This window comes from Melanerpes formicivorus, unplaced genomic scaffold, assembly GCF_026170545.1.
Source record: "Melanerpes formicivorus ecotype bairdi unplaced genomic scaffold, bMelFor1.0.p_v2 SCAF_14, whole genome shotgun sequence".
Lineage (NCBI taxonomy): Eukaryota > Metazoa > Chordata > Aves > Piciformes > Picidae > Melanerpes > Melanerpes formicivorus.
In genome coordinates this window covers 17,650,419-17,674,119 of record NW_027142366.1, presented here as the reverse complement: position 1 = coordinate 17,674,119, position 23,701 = coordinate 17,650,419, and the positions used below count along the sequence as shown (strand labels likewise).

Below are 23,701 nucleotides of genomic sequence, written 5' to 3'. Positions count from 1 at the left end.
ACAGGGCTGTTCTCCAGCAAGGGTCTGAGCCCTGCATAATGCTGAGGATGGGGCATGGCCTATCTGCCTCTTGTGGGATGCTCCTGCTGTGGCCAGAGCCAGCAGGAAGGGACATGACTTCCAGTCTCTCTTCCATCCTTCCAAGCCACAGAGGTGGGAGATGGGCCACGGCCCCTGGGAGCCACCCAGCCCTGTGCTGGGAGAGGAGCTGAGCCAAACCCTGTGTTTAGTTTAGTCCTTGTCTTTCCCTCCATTAACAGACAGGCCAGACCCAGAGCTGGGTTTCTTGGAGGTGAGGCCAGAACAACCTCCTTTGGGCAGTGGGAATACTTGGGTAGTGTGAAAGGATACCTGAAAGCAGGCTGTAGTGAGGCTGGTGGTGTCCTCTTCTTCCAAGTAACTAATGACAGGACAAGAGGAAGTGGCCTCAAGCTGCACCAGAGGAGGTTTAGGTTGGAGATTAGGGAGAACTTCTTTACTCAATAGGTCAGGGATTGGAACAGGCTGCCCAGGGAGGTGGTGGAGGTGTTCAAGAACCAAGTAAATATGATATGGGCTAGGATGTGATCATGGAGGTGTTGGGTAGAAGGCTGGCCCTGATGAGCTTAGAGGTCTTTTCCACCCCTCATGATTCCATGATGGTGGGGTCTGGAGGGAATCCAGCCCCTGGCTCTGAGAAGCCACCATGCCTGTGGCCAGAAGGATGCTGCTGGGACTGTGACACAGCAGGCAAAGTGGTGCTGGAGGCAGGAGCCCCAGGGCTTCACCCTGGTGAGCTCAGGCCTGTTGCAAAACTTTCCCATAAGGTCTCGGGGTTTGCAGCTACTGTCACAGCTGAAAGGTCATCCCAGCCCTTCCACATCACCTGTCCTCTTCAGCTGTGCAGGGACAGGGGGCTGTGAGCCACGAGTGACAGCTGGGCCTGCTGCCAGGCATGGGCATTCCTGCCATAGAATCACAGAACTGACCTCAAGGCTCAGCCAGCTCCAAGCCCCCTGCCATGGCCAGGGACACCTCACACCACAGCAGGTTGCTCACAGCCACCTCCAGCCTGGCTGCAAACACCTCCAGGCAGGAGGCTTCCACCACCTCCCTGGGCAACCTGGGCCAGGCTCTCACCACCCTCCTGGGCAACAACTTCTTCCTCACAGCCAATCTCAATCTCCCCACTTCTAGTTTTGCTCCATCCCCCCCAGTCCTATCACTCCCTGACACCCTCAAAAGTCCCTCCCCAGCTTTTTTGTAGCCTCCTTAAGATCCTGGAAGGCCACAAGAAGGTCTCCTCAGAGCCTTCTCTTCTCCAGACTGAATAGCCCCAATTCTCTCAGGCTGTGCTCAGAGCAGAGCAGCTCCAGCCCTCTGCTCCTCCTTGTGGCCCTGCTCTGGACACCTTCCAGCACCTCCAGATCCTTCCTGTAATAGGGGCTCCAGAACCGGACACAGTGCTCCAGGTGGGGTCTCAGCAGAGTGGAGAAGAGGGGGAGACCTGAGAGAGTTTGTAAGAGGCTGGGGAAGGGCTGATCCCTGATTTCAACCCTGATTTCATCCTCCTCCTTCCAAAGCTCAGCTCCTTCACCATTTCCTGTGGCATTTCACTGCTGCTGCTGCGTGGCAAGGGACTGGTGTGGGTAAGGCAGAGCAAAGCAATCACCTCCCTGCCCTGCTTCCAGGGTGCCGTAATAGATGTGGCATGGGAAGGTTGGGCACAGGTCAAGGGCCAGAGGTGAAGGTGTTCCCCATCCCTTACCAGCCTCCCCACGTGGGCTGTGCCACGGCCACGCTGCTCCGGGTGGGGCTGCCGCTGCCATTCACTCTCTTTGCTCTCCCCCCAGGGAGGAGCCCCTGCCCTCGCCCCGGGAGGATGGAGGTCCTGCAGCTCCTGCGCCTGCTCCTCACCACCACTATGCTGGGCCTCTCCCAAACGGTGAACCCCTTCGTGGCCCAGCAGACCCCCCCAGACCCTTGCTACGACGAGAACGGGGCCCCTCGCCGCTGCATCCCCGAGTTCGTCAACGCCGCCTTCGGGAAGGAGGTGCAAGCCTCCAGCACCTGCGGGAAGCCCCCGACGCGGCACTGCGACGCCTCCGACCCCCGCCGCGCCCACCCCCCCGCCTACCTGACCGACCTCAACACCGCCTCCAACATGACCTGCTGGCGCTCCGAGACCTTCCACCACTCGCCCCACAACGTCACCCTCACCCTCTCCCTGGGCAAGAAGTTCGAGGTGGTCTACGTCAGCCTGCAGTTCTGCTCGCCCCGGCCCGAGTCCACCGCCATCCTCAAGTCCATGGACTACGGCAAGACCTGGGTGCCCTACCAGTACTACTCCTCCCAGTGCCGCAAGATCTACGGCAAGCCCAGCAAAGCCACCGTCACCAAGCAGAACGAGCAGGAGGCCCTCTGCACCGACGGCCTCACCGACCTCTACCCGCTGACGGGCGGGCTCATCGCCTTCAGCACCCTCGACGGGCGGCCCTCCGCCCAGGACTTCGACAGCAGCCCCGTGCTGCAGGACTGGGTGACGGCCACCGACATCCGCGTGGTGTTCAGCCGGCCGCACCTCTTCCGTGAGCTGGGCGGCCGGGAGGGCGGCGAGGAGGAGGGAGGCACCGGCTCGACGCCCTATTACTACGCGGTGGGGGAGCTGCAGGTGGGCGGGCGCTGCAAGTGCAACGGCCACGCTGCGCGCTGCCTCCGCGACAAGGAGCAGAAGCTGGTCTGCGACTGCAAGCACAACACCGAGGGACCCGAGTGCGACCGCTGCAAGCCCTTCCACTACGACCGGCCCTGGCAGCGGGCCAGCGCCCGCGAAGCCAACGAGTGCCTGGGTAAGGGGGGGTGGAAATGTTTGGGGGGGAGGGGGCTTTGGAAATGCTTGCAGTGACTGAGCAAGCTGAGATGCCGATGCTTTGGGGTCTTTGGGGCTGTTTTTTTGGTTGGTTGTGTTTTGTTTTGTTTTCTCTGGGGTGGAAAGCCTCAAATGGGTGATGGGGAGAGGCTGAAGGAGCTGGGGTTGCTTAGCCTGCAGAAGAGGAGGCTCAGGGGAGACCTTCTTGCTGTCCACAACTACCTGAAGGGAGGTTGTAGCCAGGTGGGGGTTGGGCTCTTCTCCCAGGCACCCAGCAGCAGAACAAGAGGACACACTCTTGAGCTGTGCCAAGGGAAGTTTAGGCTTGATCTTAGAAAGAAGCTCTTCCCAGAAAGAGTAATTGGCCACTGGAATGTGCTGCCCAGGGTGGTGGTGAGGTCAGCATCCCTGGAGGTGTTTAAGAAAAGGCTGGATGAGGCACTTAGTGCCATGGTCTGGTTGATTGGTTAGGGTTGGGTGATCAGTTGGACTTGATGATTATGGAGGTCTCGTCCAACCCAGCTGAGCGTGCTCGTCCTGAGATGCCAAGGAGCATCCCTCTCACCTGGAAGTTTGGGGAAGGCTCAGGCAGCTGCCTTGTCTCTGCTGTGGGTGCCCTTCCAAAGGGGCAGTGGTTTGACCGTGAGCCAAAGCACCCAAAGGCTCTGAACACCACTGGTGTCTTCCAGCTGGGCAGCCAATCTTGGTGTGAGATCACAGAATGTCAGAGCTTGGAAGGGACCTCCAGAGATCATCGAGTGCACTGCCCCCCCTGCCAAAGCAGGATCACCCAGGCTAGTCCACATAGGAATGCACCCAGGTGGGTTTTGAAAGCCTCCAGAGAAGGAGACTCCACAACCTCTCTGGGCAGCCTGCTCCAGGGCTCTGCCACCCTCACTGGATGCCTGTGCTGCCATCATTTCCCTTAGGCAGCAAACCAGCTCTCTCTGGCCCAGGACTGGCAATCATGGAGGTCTCCTTTGAGGTGTGCTTTGGGGCAGGGAGGAGGCAACAGAACCTGCCAGGGGTGAAGGTAGCCCTTGAGATACCCCAGTTCACCATGGGTCTGGGAATGGTGCTTGGCACAGTGGTTTTACCTTGTTTGGCCTTGCAAAGGTTTCCATCCTTTGAAAATGTCATTGGAACAAAACACTTTAGGCTGGAGGTGAGGAGAAAGTTCTTCACAGAGAGAGTTGTTAGCCATTGGAATGTGCTGCCCAGGGAGGTGGTGGAGTCCCCATCCCTGGAGGTGTTCAAGAGGGGATTGGATGTGGCACTTGGAGCCATGGTTTAGTTGTCAGGAGGTGTTGGGTGACAGCTTGGACTGGATGATCTCTGAAGTCTTTTCCAACCTTATTGATTCTATGATTTCCAACTGGCATGGCCTGGCTGTCCTCCTTGCAAGTTTCTGGGGGGATTCTGCTGGAGGTTTTTGCTTTTTTGCCTTGATTTGGGGTGGGGCTGGGAGATGCCAGAGCCCCCTGCAGCTTTAGGAGAAGGAGGATCAGGCTCTTCCTTCTCCTGGACCAGAGCCTGGGCCCCAGGAGGTGGCAGGAGGATGGGGACAAGGGGAAGCTGTACCCATTAATCAGCCCCTGAAAGGCTCAGAGGAAGTGCCAGAGGTCAGAGGGACTTGTTGGTATCAGTGATCAATGTCTTGTTGAGGTCTCAGCTGCTGGCTCTAATGTGCTCATGTCACCCTGGGTTTCTCCTGAGAGTGGCTGGAAAGGCAGCAGACCCAAAGCAAGCTCTGCAGCTGATGCCTCCCAGCACTCCACATCCTGTGGGAAGCTGCCAGCTCTTTGGGCTCAGCAAGATGAGGTTTGGAGCAAAGAGCAGAAAGCCACCCCTCAGCTCTGCACCTTGCCTGGGGCTGCTGCCTCCAGGTCAGGCAAAGCAGGGCTCTAGCTGGTGGGTGAACCGAGGGAGACCCCCTGGGACCAGAGGAGGACCGTGACCGAAGGGCTGGCTCCCCTGTGGCCTCCCCCACACGCCACATCTGTCCCTCCACTGAGCCCCGCAGCATGGCAACGCTGCCGGCACAGAAGGGGTTAAACCAGAGGGCGCTCATTGCGAGGGAGCATCTGCAGACCTATCCTCCTTGTCCGTGGCAGGGGGCAGGTCCCACTCTGCAGGGCATCCCTGCCCCCAGCTTCACCACCCTTTGGCCAGATGGGGCTGCGAAGGTAGTGGAGGGGGAGCAGAGGAGACAGGGGCACAGCACGCTCCCTTCAAGACTCCCCCTCCCCCGACAAGCCCCTCTCACAAAGCCCCTTCCCCAGCTGCGTGTGAAAGTGCTGCCCGGTGCTTTGCTCCCCTTCTTTCTCGCTTTCCCCTCTCGGGCTTTGTGCCCTCTCTGAAGGGACCTGAAAGAGCTTCTCCATCAGCCGCCTCCAAAGGGCTTAGCGCCTGAAAGCTGGATTAGCTCCCCCGGCCTTCCCCAGGCTGCCTTTCAACAAAGCCACCTCCCCAGCCCGCACCAACAGCCGCACCAATTAGCACCAATTAAAAGGAGAGGCCGCCCGGGAAGTTCCCTTTGCTCAGCCCCGGGGGCTGCGGGCTTGTGGAATCTGTCCTGTGCCCGGGGAGCCCTGGTGCCGATGGCGATGCTGTCACCTGTGGCTGGGGAGGGGGGAGGAGGAGGGTGGCTGGATTCAGGAGCTGGGCAGCGCAGTGCTGGCTGAGGGTCAGGGCTGGGGACTGTTAAACCTGCTGGCTTCTGCCCTTGGGTCACAACCACCCCAGGAAGGCTCCAGGCTGGGGGCAGAGTGGCTGCAAAGTGCCCAGCAGAGAAGGCCCTGGGAGTGTTGGGTGCCAGCAGCTGGAGAGGAGCCAGGGGGTGCCCAGGGGGGCAAGAAGGGCAGCAGCAGCCTGGGCTGGAGCAGCAGTGGGGTGGCAGCAGGAGCAGGGCAGGGATTGTGCCTCTGGGCTGGGAAGGCTGCAGCTTGAGTGCTGGGTTCAGTTTTGTCCCCCTCTTTCCAAGATGGACATTGAGAAGCTGGAGCAGGGCCAGAGAAGGGCAAGAGAGCTGGGGAAGGGTCTGGAGAAGAGGGCTGGGGAGGAGCAGCTGAGGGAGCTGGGGGTGTTGAGCCTGGAGAAGAGGAGGCTGAGTGAGACCTCCTTGCCCTCTGCAGCTCCCTGGGAGGAGGCTGCAGCCAGCTGGGGCTTGGGCTCTGCTCCCTTTGCTGCAAGAGTGGTCAGGGCCTGGCAGAGGCTGCCCAGGGAGGTGGTGGAGTCCCCATGCCTGGAGGTGTTCCAGAACCCTGTGGCCATGGCTCTTGAGGACAGGGTTTAGTGGCCATGGTGGGGTTGGGTTGATGTGGGACTGGATGACCCTGGGAGGGCTTTTCCAACCCAAACAATTCCAGGATTCTGTGATTCCATAAAGTGGATCTGGGTGGAGCCATGGGGCTGGCACAGCTCCAGGTTATGCTGGGATGTCACCTCTTGGCTCTGTGCTGCCCAGTGCCCTGCATGGTGGTTTGGTCCCCTCCAGTGCCTGGGAGCCTGTGCCAGCTCTGGGGACAGACCTGGCCTGTCCCATGTCATGCTGCTGGGACATCCATCCAGGCAGCCCAAGGATGAGCACAAACTTTTCTTCCATCACAAGAATTCCTGCCTCTGGCTGGGGCAGGGAAATGCTGAGATGAAGCAGCCCAGTGATAAGTGAGGTCTGAGGTTGGCATGACCCCACCACAGCAGCCATGGGGTGGCCATGACATTTGTGGGGACGTTGCTGAGCTGCAGTGTTGCAGGGATCAGTGTGACTTTGGCAAGCAGCAAGGCTTGGGACTGTCACAGCCAGGGTGGCAACAGTGGGTCTGCCATGCTGCTGGCTTGGCACAAGGGCACGGTGCCAGCACTGTGCTGCAGGGTCTGTGGCCCCATGCCAGGTGGTTAGAGAAGGATGCCATCAGCCCCTGGGCACAGGAGGCTCTGCTGGGATCCCAAAAAAGGCTGTGTGTCCCGTGGGGAGTTTGCCCTGCCAGCACTGGAATGCTCTGTGTGCGCCCTGATGTGCCCTGCTCCAAAGGAGGAAAAGAGAAGGACAGGGGAGAGAGAGAGAGAGAGACCTGTCCCCATCTGTGTGTCCCCAGGGCAGGCTCAGTGAAGGGCAATGCCAGCAGAGTGCCCAGCAGGAGCAGGATGGCCAAACTCCTGCCCCCCCAGGTGATGCAGCAGGGTGCCCCCTAGAATCGTAGAATTGTTAGGGTTGGAAGGGGCCTCGGGGATCACCCAGTCCCAACCTCCCTGCCCTCTCCTTCCCACCTGCGCCGCTGGTCCCTGCCTGCCCAGGCGGGGGGCAGCTCGGTCACCCCTCGGCAGGCTGTCCCCAGAGCCCCGGCCCCGGGGGAAGCGGATTAGCAGAGGGCAGCCACTGGAAGTAATGGATGCAGTGGCTGGGAATGCGGGAGCTCTTGTTCCCATTGTGGCCGCCGCGGCGGGAGCGCTCCCGGAGCACCGGCAGAATGCGCAGGGAGCGCTTTGATCCGGGGCGCTCGGCGGGGAAGGGACTGCGCGCTCCCGAGAAGACCTCGCTGGCTGCTGCTCGCTCGGCTCGGTGCTGGGGGGGGGACCTCTGGTGACCCAGCTGGGATGCCAAAGCCTGGAAACACCCATCCCTGGAGTGCAATGGGATGTAGGGGGGGATCCCATCTGCTCCCCCTGTGTCCTCTGCTATGGGCTGCACCTCGAATCCTGGGGTCAGTTTTGGGCTCCTCACTTCAAGAAGCACATTGAGGAGCTGGAGCAGGGCCAGAGAAGGGCAAGAGAGTTGGGGAAGGGTCTGGAGAAGAGGGCTGGGGAGGAGCAGCTGAGGGAGCTGGGGGTGTTGAGCCTGGGGAAGAGGAGGCTGAGGGAGACCTCCTTGCTCTCTGCAGCTCCCTGAGAGGAGGCTGCAGCCAGCTGGGGCTTGGGCTCTGCTCCCTAGGCTCAGGGGAGAGAAGGAGAGGCAATGGCCTGAAACTGTGCCAGGGGAGGCTTAGGTTGGAGAGGAGGCCAAATGTCTTTGGTGCCAGAGTGGTCAGGGCCTGGCAGAGGCTGCCCAGGGAGGTGGTGGAGTCCCCATGGCTGGAGGGGTTGCAGAACCCTGTGGCCATGGCACTTGGGACCATGGCACTTGGGGACATGGTGGGGTTGGGTTGATGTTGGCCTGGCTGCTCTGGAAGGGCTTTTCCAACCCAAACCATTCTGTGATTCTATGACTCCTGTTCATGTTTCCTTTCTTTTTTCTATCTCAGTGCTTCCCATGGAAAAATTATCTTGGGAATCTCCCAGCGAGCTGCCCCAGGCTGTTTTACCCCAGGGAGCAGGATCCCTGCTGCTGGTGGTGTTTGGCTGTAGCATCTGCAGCCCCTTCCCTTGCTGCAGCCCCCACAGTGGGGTACCCCTCACTGTCTCCCCCAAGGCTGTGCTGGATACCAGCAGGTTCCCAGCAACACTTGCTACAGGGAGAGCAGGGGTGGGTGAGGGGTAGGTGATGCCTTTTGCAGGTGGACAAGAGGGCAGCATCCCCCTGCCACCCCTGCCTGGGCACCTGCTCCCCCTGGGGTGCAGCATCCCAGTGCATCTGGGGTGGAGGGGGGAGGCAGTCACAGTGGTGGAGGAGATGAGCACTGACTGAACATCCTGAGTCCTGCTGCCCCCAGGATGAGGCTGGAGTGGCACAGCTTTGCCCCTCACAGCCTTGTTCTCAGCTCACAGCACCTCATGGAAGACTCTCTGCTTCTGGTTCTTCTCCTGTTGTTTAGAGGCAGAGGTACAAGCCCCTCCCCCTCTCTAGGGACACCTTCCCATGATGGAGGGTTGGTGTGGACAGGAGGGAAGCTAAGATGAGGGCCACTAAGGTGCTGAGGGGACTGGAACATCTCTCACTTAAGGAGAGGCTGAGAGCTGTGGCTGGTTAGCCTGGAGAAGAGGAGACTGAGGGAGTCCCTAAGGGGTGGGTGTCAGGAGGATGGGGCCAGACTCTTCTCAGTGCTCCCCAGTGGCAGGACAAGAGGCAATGAGCACAAACTCGACCATGGGAAGCTCCATCTAAACATGAGGAGGAACTTCTTGACTAACAAGGGTGGCAGAGCCCTGGAGCAGGCTGCCCAGAGAGTTGGTGGAGTCACCATCTCTAGAAGCTTTTGAGACCCACCAGGATGTGTCCCTGTGTGACCTGCCCTGGGTGCCCCTGCTCTGGCAGGGGGTTTGGTTGGATGATCTTTGGAGGTCCCTTCCAACTCCTACCAGTCTGGCCTCAGTTCCCTTTCCTGGGGTGGAGGTGCAGCCCCATCCTGCCTGAGCTCTCCTCCAGCCAAAGCAGGGGCGTAGCTCCAATCTGCTGTGGGTTGGCAGCAGCAGCAGCTCTAGGGTTTCACTGAGCCAGCTGCCTTCCCTTCCCTAATTATTCCCAGGGAACTTTTAGGGGTGGGGAGCCCCATTCCTGCCCTGCCAGCTCCATCTCCATCTCCATCTCCCGCCACATGTGTGCCCCAGTGCATGGTGCTGCCCATCCTGTGCCAGGTGCCTGCCCCAAGCCCCCTTCATGCCACCTCTCCAGGCTCCTCCATCTACAGCATCCCAGAGGAGAAGCCGCTGTGGCCGAGGCCTGGGCAGGGGTTCAAACCCCATCAAGGAAAGGGGACAGAAGGTTGATCCACTGCAAGGTGTGGGTGTTTAATTAGTCTATTATTGCACATTATTAGATCTTGTGATTGTTTAATTGATCATATGATTGTTTAATGGGGCAGGCTGCACAGGAGCGGAAGCGAGCCGCCACCTAATTAGCCCCAAACTGTGTAATTAAATGCTTATTAATACCCCCTGAACAGCAGGGAACATTCAAGCCTCTAATTAGTGATTAACAGGAGGCCGACAGAGCCTGCAAGCCAGGAACACTGTGAGCATTGAGCTGGGCCGGGGGGGGGCCCTGCCTGCCCCCATTAGTGCTGGGTGGCTGCGCCGGGAGGGCGCGGGGCCGGTCACGTCTGCTGCTGTGACCCCAGCCACGAGCAGGGGACAGCCACCTGCCCCAGCGTGGTCAAGCCCAGCCAGGTCCTCCCACCCCCACCCCGTGTTGCCTGAGCAGGATTGCTCCACAGCCTCAGCTTGGCACCTGCTGAGATGGCAGCAGTTTGTTGAGCAGCAGCTCGCGGTGGGCAGCGTCGCTGCCTGCGGGCAGAGAGGACGATCAGAGAGTCACAGAATGCTCCAGGCTGGAAGGGAGCTCCAAAGCTCATCAGGCCAACCCCATTGCAGTCAGCAGGGACATCCTCCACTAGATCAGGTTGCCCATGGCCATGTCCAGGTGGTGGAGTCACCATCACTGGAGGTGTTTAGGAGGAGGCTTGATGGGGTGCTTGGTGCCATGGGTTAGTTGATTAGATGGTGTTGGATGATAGGTTGGACGCGATGATCACAAAGGTCTCTTCCAACCTTGTCTATTCTATTCCATTCCATTCCATTCCATTCCATTCCATTCCATTCCATATCTCCAGGGCTGGAGCCTCAGCCACCTCCCTGGGCAACCTGCTGCAGTGCTCCAGCAGCCTCCTGCTGCAGAACTTGTTCCTCACATCCAAGCTCAATCTGCTCTGCCCTAGTTGAAGCCATTGCCCCTGGGCCTGTCCCTGCAGGCCTTTGCAAACAGCCTCTCTCCATCCCTCTTGTAGTTCCCTTCAGGTACTGGCAGGCTGCTATTAGGTCTTCCTGAAGCCTTCTCCAGGCTGAACATCCCCAGCTCCCTCAGCCTTGTAGCAGAGGAGCTCCAACCCCCTGATCATTTTTGTGGCCCTCCTCTGGACCCTCTCCATCAGGTCCAGGTCCTTCCTGTATCGAGGGATCCAGAGCTGGACACAGCCCTGCAGGTGAGGTCTCAGCAGAGCAGAGCAAAGTGGCAGAATCACCTCTCTGGCTCTGCTAGGTGCTGGGCAGCAAGAGGAGGTTTGTCCCCAAAAGGTGGCTTCTGGGAGGACTTGTGGCAGGTTCCCAGGGAAGGGGGCCCCATGATGGGGACATGGCAGCCAGGAGGGCCCCAGCCCACAGCAGGGCTGGTGATGCTGTGGGAAGGTCCTGGCCAGTTACTCTGTCACCAATTAAACTGGAGGCAGAGAGGGACACGCCAAGAGCAGCGAATAATTTACCTGACCTTTCTCCTCCACTGCCCACCCACATCCCCTCTGGGCTGCCATCCCCTCTCAGTGCCCACAGGATGCCAGGGACTCGTGGGGGCAGCCTCAAGCACTCCCAGTGGGACAGCAAAGCTGCCTTTTGGGGTCACCTCACTGGCATTTGCTGGTACCAGGGAGTACTTGAGGCCACTGAACCCCCCCTCCTTTGCTCAGTTACACACAAGTGCCTCAGCTTGGTGGCATGAGCCACCCTGGCTGGTCCCTGGCCCTTTATCTGGTGAGTGCAAGAGCAGCCTGGATGTCAGGGTTCTTCACTACCTATCTCCTGGCTCCAGCAAAGCCTGGCTGAGCATTGGCATGCCTGCCACAGCAGTGTCCCTTTCACAGCAGTATCCTGGGCTGCCAGGGACCATGGGCTGTATGTCACAGAACCCCAGCAGGGTGAGGCTGGAAGGCAGCTCTGGAGCTCCCCCAGCCCAAGCCCTGTTCCAGCAGGGCACCCCCAGCACCCTGCCCAGCAGCACAGTGCCCGGGGGGGTTGGAAGCTCTCCACCCCAGGAGACTCCACAACCTCTCTGGGCAGCCTGCTCCAGGCCTCCAGCAGCCTCACACCAAACAACTTTCTCCTCCTGCTCAGCTCCAACCTCCTGCCTGACACTTTCTGCCCCTTGCTGTCCCTTCTGCTGGCCCTGGGCAGCACTCAGCAGAGCCTGGCCCCAGCCTCCTGCCCCCCACAGCTCCTTTAGCTCTTGCTGAGCATTGCTCAGCTGCCCTCTGGGGCTGCTCTTCTGCAGGCTCTCAGCCCCAGGGCTCTCAGCCTTTGCTGCTCCCAGAGCTGCTCCAGTCTGCATTTGCTGTTCTCCCTCCAAGGTGCCACAGCCCAGTTCTGAGCCCTGTGTCACAGTTTACCTCCACAGTCCCTACTTTTCACCAGCACCAGGGAAAACCAAAAATGACCAAAACAATCCTCAAAGAAGCAGGTCCCACCCTCCCAGGGGGTGTTTTGATGCCTGCCATGGGATTTTTACACTGGTCTCATGCACAGGGGAGCTCAGGGTAGGATCATGTGGTGCCAGCACCAACCTTTCACTCACCTGCTTCACAGTCACAGATTGCATTGGGTGGGAAGAGACCCTCAAAGCTCATCTCATGTCCCCCCCTGCACTCAGCAGGGACACTCCAACTAGATCAGGCTGCTCATGGCCACATGGAGTCTGATCTTGAATCTCTGCAGGGATGGGGCCTGAAGCACCTCTCTGGGCAGCCTGTTCCAGTGTCTCACCACCCTCACTGTGCAGAACTTCCTCCTGATGTCCAAACTAACCCTTGCCCTGCTCCAGTTTCAAACCATTGTCCCTCATCCTGTCACTCCAACCCCTTCTAAACAGTCCCCCCCACCCCAGCTCTCCTGGAGCCCCTTCAGGTACCGGGAGGCTGCTCTGAGGTCTCCCTGCAGCCTTCTCTTCTCCAGGCTGAACAGCCCCAGCTCTCCCAGCCTGCTCCACAAGGGCTCTTTCTGGGGGCTGGGGTCTGCTCTGGCTGTCTTCCCTCCACGTCCCCCAGGCTGCAGCGGTGGGGTGGGCGAGGGCACGTTTGATCCGCGTGGGCTGAGGCTGCTGCCAAGGGGAGGCAACTTCACCAGCTGCCAAGCCAGGCCCCAGCACTTACAGCTGGGCTGACACCTTAATGAATTTCACAGCATGCCTGGAAAAACTCTCACCCAGGCTCAGTGCAAGGGCTGGGGAGGGGGCTGGGCTGGGGAGGGGGCCGGGCTGGGGAGCCAGAGGAAATCTTGTTCCCATTATCCCTGTGCCAGAGCCCTCAGCAGCAGCAGCAGCAGCCTTGGCTTTGCCTTTTCATCTCCCACACGTGGAGTCTGGTGGGGGCTGCCTGGGTCCTGGGGCTGGTGAGAGGACTGGGTGTGCCCTGGGCTCATGGGGGCACACAGGGCTGTCTGGCACCAGAGAGGGGGGTGGGGGGCAGGCTGTGTGTGCACACCCATGAGTGGTTGTGAACCTGAAGGCTCCCAGGTGTCAGCATGGAGTCATAGTCACAGACTGGTTTGGGTTGGAAGGGACCTTCAAGATCATCCAGCTCCAACCCCCTCACATGGGCAGGGAGACTTTATTGCTGTCTACAACTACCTGAAGGATGGTTGTAGCCAGGAGGGAGCTGGTCTCTTCTCTCAAGCAACCAGCACAGAGAGGGCACAGTCTCAAGCTGTACCATGGGAAGTTTAGGCTGGAGGTGAGGAGAAAGTTCTTCCCAGCAAGAGAGATTGGCCACTGGGATGTGCTGCCCAGGGAGGTGGTGGAGTCCCCATCCCTGGAGGTGTTCAAGTGTTCAAGTGGGGATTGGATGTGGCACTTGGTGCCATGGTTTAGTCATGAGGTCTGTGGTGACAGCTTGGACTTGATGATCTTTGAGGTCTCTTCCAACCTTGGTGATTCTGTGACACCTCCCACCAGCCCAAGATGTCCAGGGCCTCATCCAAGCTGGCTTTGAGTACCTCCAGGGAGGAAACATCCACAACCTCCCTGGGCAACCTGTTGCAGTGTCTCCCCACCCTCACTGTGGAGAACATCCTCCTCATGTCCCAAGGACCTTGCTCTAGCTTCAACCCATTGCCCCTCATCCTATCCCCAGAGGGCCACCAGAGGCACATCTGTGTGCACCTCCTGGTGAGTGCACACTCAAGTGCACCACTGGATGTTTGCTGTGCACATAGAACCACACAACTGTGCAGCTTGGAAGAGACCTCTGAGACCCTCGAGTCCAAGCACTCACCCAGGGCTCACAACCCCAACACTGCTGCTGAGCCACTGCCACTGCACCACCTCCCTCAGCACCACCTCCAGGCTGGGCACCCCACCACTCCCCTGGGCAGCCTGTTGCACACACCTGTGTGCAGATGCCTTGGTGTGTGGATGTTGGGGTGCCCCTCACTGTGTGTTCATGCCCAGGTGTAGGTGTTGGTGTGCACATGAGCTGCTGTGTGTGTCCAAGCACCTTTGTGCCCTCTCACAGTGGTGTGTGTGTGTGCACCCATCTCCTCTCTGGGCACCTTTGTGGGTGTACATGGGGTAGAACCTTTGATATAAGGAGTCTGGAGGCTGAGTGGTTGAGTCTGACAGCCTGTGAGGCTGCAGGACACACAGCCTGTGAGGCTGTCACATCCCTGGCACAGGGCAGGAGGTCCTGCTGCAAGGCCTGCCAGGTTCTGTCACCAAAGCCAGCTGCTAGGGAAGGCAGAGGGGTGCCAACAGGGCTGCAGGTGCCCAGCTGGTGTTGCCAAGCCCTTGACCCCTGCTCCTCTATCCCACACTTGTCTGCCTTCAGCTGAGCAGTGCCCTCTCCCTACACGTGCCCTTTCTCCTCTGCCCCAACCTCCTGGCACCAGCCCCTTGGGCCAGTGGATGCTGCACATCTGGATGGCACACTGGGGCCAGCCATGGCCTGGTGAGGCCACATCTGGAATATTGTGTCCAGTTCTGGGCTCCTCAGGTCAAGAAGGACCTCAGGGACCTGCTTGAGAGACTCCAGCAGAGAGCCACAGAAATGATGAAGGGAGTGGAACAGCTTCCTTACGAGGAGGGAGCTGAGGGCTCTGTAGCTTGGAGAGGAGAAGCCTGAGGGTGACCTCATTGATGTTGATAAAGCTGTGCAGGGTGAGTGCCCAGAGGCTGGAGCCAGGCTCTGCTGGGTGATGCCCAATGCCAGCACAAGGGGCAGTGGTGGAAGCCGAGGCAGAGGAAGTGCCATGGAAACAGGAGGAAGAATTTCTTCTCAGTGTGAGGATGACAGAGGCCTGGAGCAGGCTGTCTAGGGGGGCTGTGGAGTCTCCCTCTCTGGAGATGTTCAAACTGTGCCTGGTTGTGTTCCTGTGTGACCTGGGTGACCCTGCTCTGGCAGGGGTATTGGACTGGATGATTTTGGGAGGTCCCTTCTGATCCCTAACATTCTCTGATTCTCCACTGGGATGTGCTGCCCAATGTGTTGGTGGAGGTGTTTAGGAAGAGCCTGGCTGAGGCCCTTGGTGCCATGGTTGAGTTGATCAGATGGTGCTGGGTGAGAGGTTGGACTTGGTGATCTCTGAGGTCTTTTCCAACCTGGTTAATTCTATTCTATTCTATTCTATTCTATTCTATTCTATTCTATTCTATTCTATTCTATTCTATTCTATTCTATTCTATTCTACTCTACTCTACTCTACTCTACTCTACTCTACTCTACTCCATCCCATCCCATTCCATCCCATCCCATCCCATCCCATCCCATTCCATTCCATTCCATTCCATTCCATTCCATTCCATTCCATTCCATTCCCTGCTTCTGAGATCCTCTGCAGCAGTGGGGGGCAGTGGGGCAGCTGCAGCCCACCCCAGCCTCTCACCTCCCTCCCTCCTTCTTCCCTCTCTTGCAGCCTGCAACTGCAACCTGCACGCGCGGCGGTGCCGCTTCAACATGGAGCTGTACAAGCTGTCGGGGCGGCGCAGCGGCGGCGTCTGCCTCAACTGCCGCCACAACACCGCCGGCAGGCACTGCCACTACTGCAGGGAGGGCTTCTACCGCGACCTCAGCAAGGCCATCACCGACCGCAAGGCCTGCAAAGGTGAGCTGCGGCTCCCCCCCTGCACTGCGGCTCCCCCCTGCCCTGCGCTGTGGCTGCCCCCTGCCCAGCGCTGCAGCTCCCCCCTGCCCAACACTGCAGGCTCTCCCCCTGCCCAGCGCTGCAGCCTCTCAACCTGCCCTGCACTGCAGCTCCCCCCTGCCCAGCACTGCAGCCTCTCCCCCTGCCCAGCACTGCAGCCTCTCAACCTGCTCAGCTCTGCAGCCTCTCCCCTGCCCAGCGCTGCAGCCTCTCAACCTGCTCTGCACTGCAGGCTCTCCCCCTGCCCAGCGCTGCAGCCTCTCAACCTGCTCTGCACTGCAGCTCCCCCCTGCCCAGCGCTGCAGCCTCTCCCCTGCCCAGCACTGCAGCCTCTCAACCTGCCCCACACTGCAGCCTCTCAACCTGCCCCACACTGCAGCCTCTCAACCTGCCCAGCACTGCAGCCTCTCCCCCTGCCCAGCACTGCAGCCTCTCAACCTGCCCCACACTGCAGCCTCTCAACCTGCCCAGCACTGCAGGCTCTCCCCCTGCCGAGCACTGCAGCCTCTCAACCTGCCCCACACTGCAGCCTCTCAATCTGCCCAGCGCTGCAGCCTCTCCCCCTGCCCAGCACTGCAGGCTCTCAACCTGCCCTGCACTGCAGCCTCTCCCCCTGCCCAGCACTGCAGGCTCTCCCCCTGCCCAGCACTGCAGCCTCTCAACCTGCCCAGCGCTGCAGGCTCTCCCCCTGCCCAGCACTGCAGCCTCTCAACCTGCCCAGCACTGCAGCCTCTCAACCTGCCCAGCACTGCAGGCTCTCAACCTGCCCCACACTGCAGGCTCTCAACCTGCCCAGCACTGCAGGCTCTCAACCTGCCCAGCACTGCAGGCTCTCAACCTGCCCAGCACTGCAGGCTCTCCCCCTGCCCAGCACTGCAGGCTCTCCCCCTGCCCAGCACTGCAGGCTCTTCCCCCTGCCCAGCACTGCAGGCTCTCCCCCTGCCCAGCACTGCAGCCTCTCAACCTGCCCAGCACTGCAGCCTCTCAACCTGCCCAGCACTGCAGGCTCTCAACCTGCCCAGCACTGCAGCCTCTCAACCTGCCCAGCACTGCAGGCTCTCCCCCTGCCAGCACTGCAGGCTCTTCCCCTGCCCAGCACTGCAGGCTCTTCCCCTGCCCAGCACTGCAGGCTCTTCCCCTGCCCAGCACTGCAGGCTCTCCCCTGCCCAGCACTGCAGGCTCTCCCCCTGCCCAGCACTGCAGGCTCTCCCCCTGCCCAGCACTGCAGGCTCTTCCCCTGCCCAACACTGCAGCTCCCCCCTGCCCAGCACTGCAGGCTCTCCCCCTGCCCAGCACTGCAGGCTCTCCCCCTGCCCAGCACTGCAGGCTCTCCCCCTGCCCAGCACTGCAGGCTCTCAACCTGCCCAGCACTGCAGGCTCTCCCCCTGCTCTGCACTGTAGCTCTCCCCTGCCCAGCACTGCAGGCTCTCCCCCTGCCCAACACTGCAGCTTCCCCCTGCCCAGCACTGCAGGCTCTCCCCCTGCCCAGCACTGCAGGCTCTCCCCCTGCCCAGCACTGCAGGCTCTCCTCTTCTCCAGGCTGAACCACCCTAGGTCCCTCAGCCTGACAAGGACCTGGGCTGCTCAGGCTGCTGCCTGGGAGCAAGGCAGCACCTAGGCAGTGGGGGAGAGGCAATTGGTGCTCCCTACTGAGGGCTGTCAGTGCCTGATCCTGGGATGTCTGTCTGTCCCGGGAGGATCCTGCTGTGGCTGCAGTTATGGTCTCCATGGTTGATGTTTGGAGAGCTGCTGGGCAGGGGCTGGAGAAGGCCCAGGCCTAAACATGCTAGAGAGCTGTCAGTGCTGTTGGCTGGGCCATAGACACACTTGGAAGAGTTCAACCTGCTTCACAAAATGGCTCATGGTGGTTTTCCTGCCCTCCCTCCAGCTGCTGCTGGGGTTTTCCACCTCCCTGCTGTGGAATAGGACCCCGTGGTGTATGTTTTAGCTGTGGGGTGGCTCTGGGGACCTGTTTTGGGGACAATGCTGAGCACTGTGGCTCCCAGTGCCTGCAGACAGGGTGGCTTGTCTCTGAGCTGGCCAGGAGCCATGCTGGCTCCAAGCCATCAAGCTGCAGCTTGACCTTGGAGGGTCCCCAGCCTGTGCTCTGTGTCGTGGGCCCTGCACCTCTCCTCTCCCTCCTCTAGCTCTTGGCTAAGGCTGTCTGGTTTCTCTCCTCTCTGCCTGCTCAGCCTCCTCTGTGGAGCCTCAAACCAGCAGTTTCACCCAAGAAGCTAAGAAAACACCTTGCCTGTCCCCAAGGACTGGCAGGATCCAGGCTGAAATGCTGGAGCAGGCAGGAGGTTGCCCACATCTCCTCTGAGGCTGGGAATTCCTCTCTGATCCTTGAATTTTTGCCAGCTCAGGTTGCCAGTGCCTCGTGGAAGGGATCACAGCATCCTGGTGCCTGTGGTGCATTGCACAGCCCCATGGGCACTGAGCACTGCTGCTGCCAGGATGTGATGCTAGCATGTTCATGTAGGGCCTGCAGGAGCTGCTGCAGCTGGTTTTGGACCAGGATAGAGTCCTGCACCTGGGGAGGAACAGCCCCATGCACCAGTAGAGATGGGATTGACCTGCTGGAAAGCAGCTCCATGGAGAAGAACCTTGAAGTCATGGTGGACAGCAAGTTCCCCATGAAAGAGCAATGTGCCCTCGTGGCCAAGAAGGCCAATGGTGTCCTGGGGGCACTCAGAAGAGTGTGGCCAGCAGGGCAAGGGAGGTTGTCCTCCCCCTGTGCCCTGGTGGGACCACATCTGGAGCACTGTGTCCAGTTCTGGGCTCCCCAGGTCAAGAGGGACAGGGATCTGCTGGAGAGAGTCCAGTGGAAGCTATGAGGATGCTGAAGGGACTGGAACAGCTGTGGGATGAGGAGAGGCTGAGAGCCCTGGGGCTGGTTAGCCTGGAGAAGAGAAGGCTGAGAGGGGATCTTAGGAATGTCTACAGATGCCTGAGGGGTTGGGGTCAAGAAGGGGCCAGGGTCTCCTCAGTGGTGTCCTGTGACAGGACAAGAGGCAATGGACACAAAGTGGAACCCAGGAAACTCCAACTCAACAGGAGGAGAAAGTTGTTTGGTGTGAGGGTGCTGGAGGCCTGGAGCAGGCTGCCCAGGGGGGTTGTGGAGTCTCCTGGTGTGGAGAGCTTCCAACCCACCCTGGGCATTGTGCTGCTGGGCAAGCTGCTGTGGGTGCCCTGCTGGAGCAGTTGGACCTGATGATCTCTGGAGGTCCCTTCCAACCTGCACCATTGCATGGCTCCATGCAGGCTGTGAGCTGCTCAGGGACAGTGGTGAGGGAGGATGTCACAGCCCTCTGCTCACAACTGGGGACCTACAACATCTGCAGACCCATCCTGCTGAGCTGCGTGGGCCTGGCTGGGGCTGCTTGGAGCAGAGAAGGCTGAGAGGGGATCTGATCAATGTCTATAAACACCTGAGGGGTGGGGGGCAAGCAGAGGGTGCTAGAAGAAGGTCCTGTGACAGAACAAGAGGCAATGGACACAAAGTGGAACCCAGGGAGTTTTACCTCAACATGAGGGGAAACTTCTTTGGTGTGAGGATGCTGGAGGCCTGGAGCAGGCTGCCCAGGGGGGTTGTGGAGTCTCCTGGTGTGGAGACTTTGAAGCCCCACCTGGATGTGTTCCTGTGTGAGCTGCCCTGGGTGCTCCTGCTCTGGCAGGGGGGGGGCTGTGCTGGATGATCTCCAGAGGTCCCTTCCAAACCCTCCCATTCTGTGAGTCTGTGATTAACACTGTGGCCACAGCCCCCCAGGCTGGGCTTTAGAGGTTCCCCTCTCAGGTGCCTTGGTGTTGGCTGTGGCTTGGTTTGACCCAGGCTGTAAGAGGTAAAATCCTGCTGCTGCCTGTGCTGCAGAGCCACCCCTGCCTCTGCCCACCCTTGCTCCCTTGGGAGAGATGGAGAGGACAGCGGGGAGGGAGAAACTTCCTACATCTTCCCACAGCTGAGTCCATCAGCAGCAAATTTGCAGCTGACACCAAGCTGGGGGCAGGAGTTGATCTGCTGGAGGGTAGAGAGGCTCTGCAGAGGGACCTGGACAGGCTGGGCAGATGGGCAGAGGCCAAGGGCAGGAGATTGAACACATCCAAGTGCCAGGTGCTGCACATTGGCCACAGCAACCCCAGGCAGTGCTACAGGCTGGGGTCAGAGTGGCTGAGAGCAGCCAGGCAGAGAGGGACCTGGGGGTGCTGGTTGATGGTAGGCTGAACATGAGCCTGCAGTGTGCCCAGGCAGCCAAGAGGGCCAATGGCATCCTGGCCTGCATCAGGAAGAGTGTGGCCAGCAGGAGCAGGGAGGTCATTCTGCCCCTGTACACTGCACTGGTTAGGCCACACCTTGAGTCCTGTGTCCAGTTCTGGGCTCCTCAGTTTAGGAAGGAGGTTGACTTGCTGGAAGGTGTCCAGAGAAGGGCAACAAAGTTGGTGAGGGGTTTGGAACACAGCCCTGTGAGGAGAGGCTGAGGGAGCTGGGGCTGCTTAGCCTGGAGAAGGGGAGGCTCAGGGGAGACCTTCTTGCTCTCTACAACTACCTGAAGGGAAGCTGTAGACAGGCAGAGGTTGGTCTCTTCTCCCAGGCACCCAGCAGCAGAACAAGAGGACACAGTCTCAGGCTGTGCCAGGGGAGTTTAGGTTGTATGTTAGGAAGAAGTTCTACACAGAGAGATTGGAATGGGCTGGCTGGGGAGGTGGTGGAGTCGCCGTCATTGGAGGTGTTCAGGAGGAGACTTGATGGGGTGCTTGGTGCCATGGGTTAGTTGTTTAGGTGGTGTTGGATTGGTTGATAGGTTGGACTCAATGATCTTGAAGGTCTCTTCCAACCTGGTCTATTCTATTCTATTCTATTCTATTCTATTCTATTCTATTCTATTCTATTCTATTCTATTCTATTCTATTCTATTCGGTTCTGAAGCCCTGGCCCAGGCTGCCCAGGGCAGTGGTGGAGTCCCCATCCCTGGAGGGGGTTAAAAGCTGTGTAGAAGTGGTGCTGAGGGCCATGGTTTAGTGATGGGCTTGACAGTGTTGGGTTAATGGTTGGACTCAAAGAGCTTGTAGGTCTTTTCCAGCCTAAACTGTTCTGTGGTTAAGGTGATGGAAAGCATCTCAGCTCCACGGTGGCTCCTCGGGAGGGGATGGAGTGGGCAGGGCAGGGGTACCCAGGAGATGGTGGGACAGGGTGAGGGCTGATGCTGTGTGCAGAAGGAAGCCCAGCAAGCAATGCCCAGGCTGTGGCAGGGCAGAGGAGCAGGGTGCTGCAGCAGGTCCTGCCTGGCAGACAAACATCCCTGCCCTGCCTGCCCCTGTGCCAAGCCACGGGCAAGTCTCTGCCAGCCTGGCCCAGGGCTGCTGCTTCCACAGGGCTGCCAGGGGTTGCCCATGGCTTGGGGATGCTGCAGAGGCTCAACCCCACCAGAGGAACACAGGCACCAGGGCTGTCCCCCACTGTGGGGCATATGTTGAGAAGGATCTGGCAGTGAAGGCACTGCCCAGGGCCTGGGGAGCCAGCTCCTGGCACTGCCCCAGGGAACAGAGTGAATAATGAAATCCCTTCTGCTTCTCTGGCTGCCCCTCCTCCAGTGGAGCAGGGAGTGTTTCCATCCCTTGCTTGTGCTTATCCAGAGGTGGATCCAGTGGGATTGAGAGATGCTTGGGGCAGGGCCAGCACTGGGATCCTGCCTGCCTGGTGCCATGAGTGGGAGCAGGTGCTGCCAGAGAGATCCATGTGTGTGGGGATGTGACTTGGGGATCCATGAGTGCATGGGGATGTGGCATGGGAGTGCATGGATGCATGGAGATGTGGCATGGGAGTGCATGGATGCATGGAGATGTGGCATGAGGATGCATTGAGATGTGACATGGGGATCCATGAGTGCATGGAGATGTGGCATGGGAGTGCATGGATGCATGGAGATGTGGCATGGGAGTGCATGGATGCATGGAGATGTGGCATGAGGATGCATTGAGATGTGACATGGGGATCCATGAGTGCATGGAGATGTGGCATGGGGATGCATGGATGCATGGAGATGTGGCATGGGAGTGCATGGATGCATGGAGATGTGGCATGGGAGTGCATGGATGCATGGAGATGTGGCATGGGAGTGCATGGATGCATGGAGATGTGGCATGGGAGTGCATGGATGCATGGAGATGTGGCATGGGGATCCATGGATGCATGGAGATGTGGCATGGGGATCCATGAGTGCATGGAGATGTGACATGGGGATGCATGGATGCATGGAGATGTGGCATGGGGATGTATGGATGCATGGAGATGTGACATGGGGATGTATGGATGCATGGAGATGTGACATGGGGATGCATGGATGCATGGAGATGTGACAAGGCAGCTTGGGCTTGGTTTCTCCAAGGATGTATCCTGGGCCTACAGCTCAAGCAGCTGCACTCCTGTGAGAAGAGGGGGAAGAAAAGCATGGCTCCTGACAGCAGGCATGGAGCCTGCTGCTCTGAGCTGACAGCTGCAGCTCTGAGGGAAGGTCTCTCTGCACTCACCACAGCTCTGGTCCAGGGCAGAAGCTGAGCCAACAGCAGAGGCAGATTTTGCAGGCACCAGGAACAAAGCTCAGTTCATTTTCAGGAGGCAAACTACAAGGCTGGAGGCCAGGAGCTGTGGCATTTATTTACCCAGTCTCCAAAGCATGTTCCTAACTTCTCCAGCCATGCTGTGTATCTGCTGGGATGCAGCACTGCTGGAGCAGGCACAGAAAGAGCAGCCTGGAGTGCACAAGCCCAAGCCTCAGTGCTGAGGCCACTGCTTTGGTACCTTCAGCAATGAGCTGGGGGAGGGCATGGAGGCAGCCTCAGGCAGCTGGCAGATGGCACCAAATTGGGTGGCAGAGTTGGTCTGCTGCAGGGCAGGAGGCTGTGCAGAGGGCCCTGGCCAGGCTGCAGCCATGGCTGAGGCCAAGGGGATGAGGTTCAGCCAGGCCAAGGGCTGGGTCCTGCCCTTGGGTCACAACCACCCCAGGAAGGCTCCAGGCTGGGGGCAGAGTGGCTGCAAAGTGCCCAGCAGAGAAGGCCCTGGGGGTGCTGGGTGCCAGCAGCTGGAGAGGAGCCAGGGGGTGCCCAGGGGGGCAAGAAGGGCAGCAGCAGCCTGGCCTGGAGCAGCAGTGGGGTGGCAGCAGGAGCAGGGCAGGGATTGTGCCTCTGGGCTGGGAAGGCTGCAGCTTGAGTGCTGGGTTCAGTTTTCTCCCCCTCTTTCCAAGATGGACATTGAGGAGCTGGAGCAGGGCCAGAGAAGGGCAAGAGAGCTGGGGAAGGGTCTGGGGAAGAGGGCTGGGGAGGAGCAGCTGAGGGAGCTGGGGGTGTTGAGCCTGGAGAAGAGGAGGCTGAGGGAGACCTCCTTGCTCTCTGCAGCTCCCTGAGAGGAGGCTGCAGCCAGCTGGGGCTTGGGCTCTGCTCCCTTTGCTGCAAGAGTGGTCAGGGCCTGGCAGAGGCTGCCCAGGGAGGTGGTGGAGTCCCCATGCCTGGAGGTGTTGCAGATACCTGTGGCCATGGCACTTGGTGGGGTTGAGCTGCTGGTTGGCCTGGATGCTCTGGAGGGCTTTTGCAACCCAAACAGTTCTCTGATTCTATGATCTCCTGCTGGCAGCAGAGCTGAGCCCTTGGCACTGGGCTGGTGAGCAGGGAGGTGAGAGAGAGGCTGAGGGAGCTGGGGTTGCTTAGCCTGGAGAAGAGGAGGCTCAGGGGAGACCTCATTGCTCTCTACAACTACTTGAAAGGTGGTTGTAGCTAGGTGGGGGTTGGGCTCTTCTCCCAGGCAACCAGCACCAGAACAAGAGGACACAGTCTCAAGCTGTGCCAGGGGAGGTTTAGGCTGGAGGTGAGGAGAAAGTTCTTCACTGAGAGAGTTGTTAACCATTGGGATGTGCTGCCCAGGGAGGTGGTGGAGTCCCCATCCCTGGAGGTGTTCCAGAGGGGATTGGATGTGGCACTTGGTGCCATGGGTTAGTCATGAGGTCTGTGGTGACAGCTTGGACTCGATGATCCTCGAGGTCTCTTCCAACCTTGGTGATACTGTGAGACTGTGAGGTGAGCTCTGCCCTGCAGCCA

General features: G+C 59.5%; 1 protein-coding gene across 1 annotated transcript in view; it reads left to right on the top strand.

The window, feature by feature from the left end:
• Positions 1-1,834: 1,834 nt before the first annotated feature.
• The window catches only part of NTN3 (netrin 3), a 34,353-nt gene continuing 12,486 nt past the window's right edge, over positions 1,835-23,701 (top strand). Inside the window, exons 1-2 of the mRNA XM_068147247.1 lie at positions 1,835-2,828; positions 15,389-15,577. Coding sequence (XP_068003348.1) covers positions 1,862-2,828; positions 15,389-15,577 — 1,156 coding nt within the window. The 5' untranslated portion in view covers positions 1,835-1,861. The remainder of the gene's footprint in view (positions 2,829-15,388; positions 15,578-23,701) is intronic.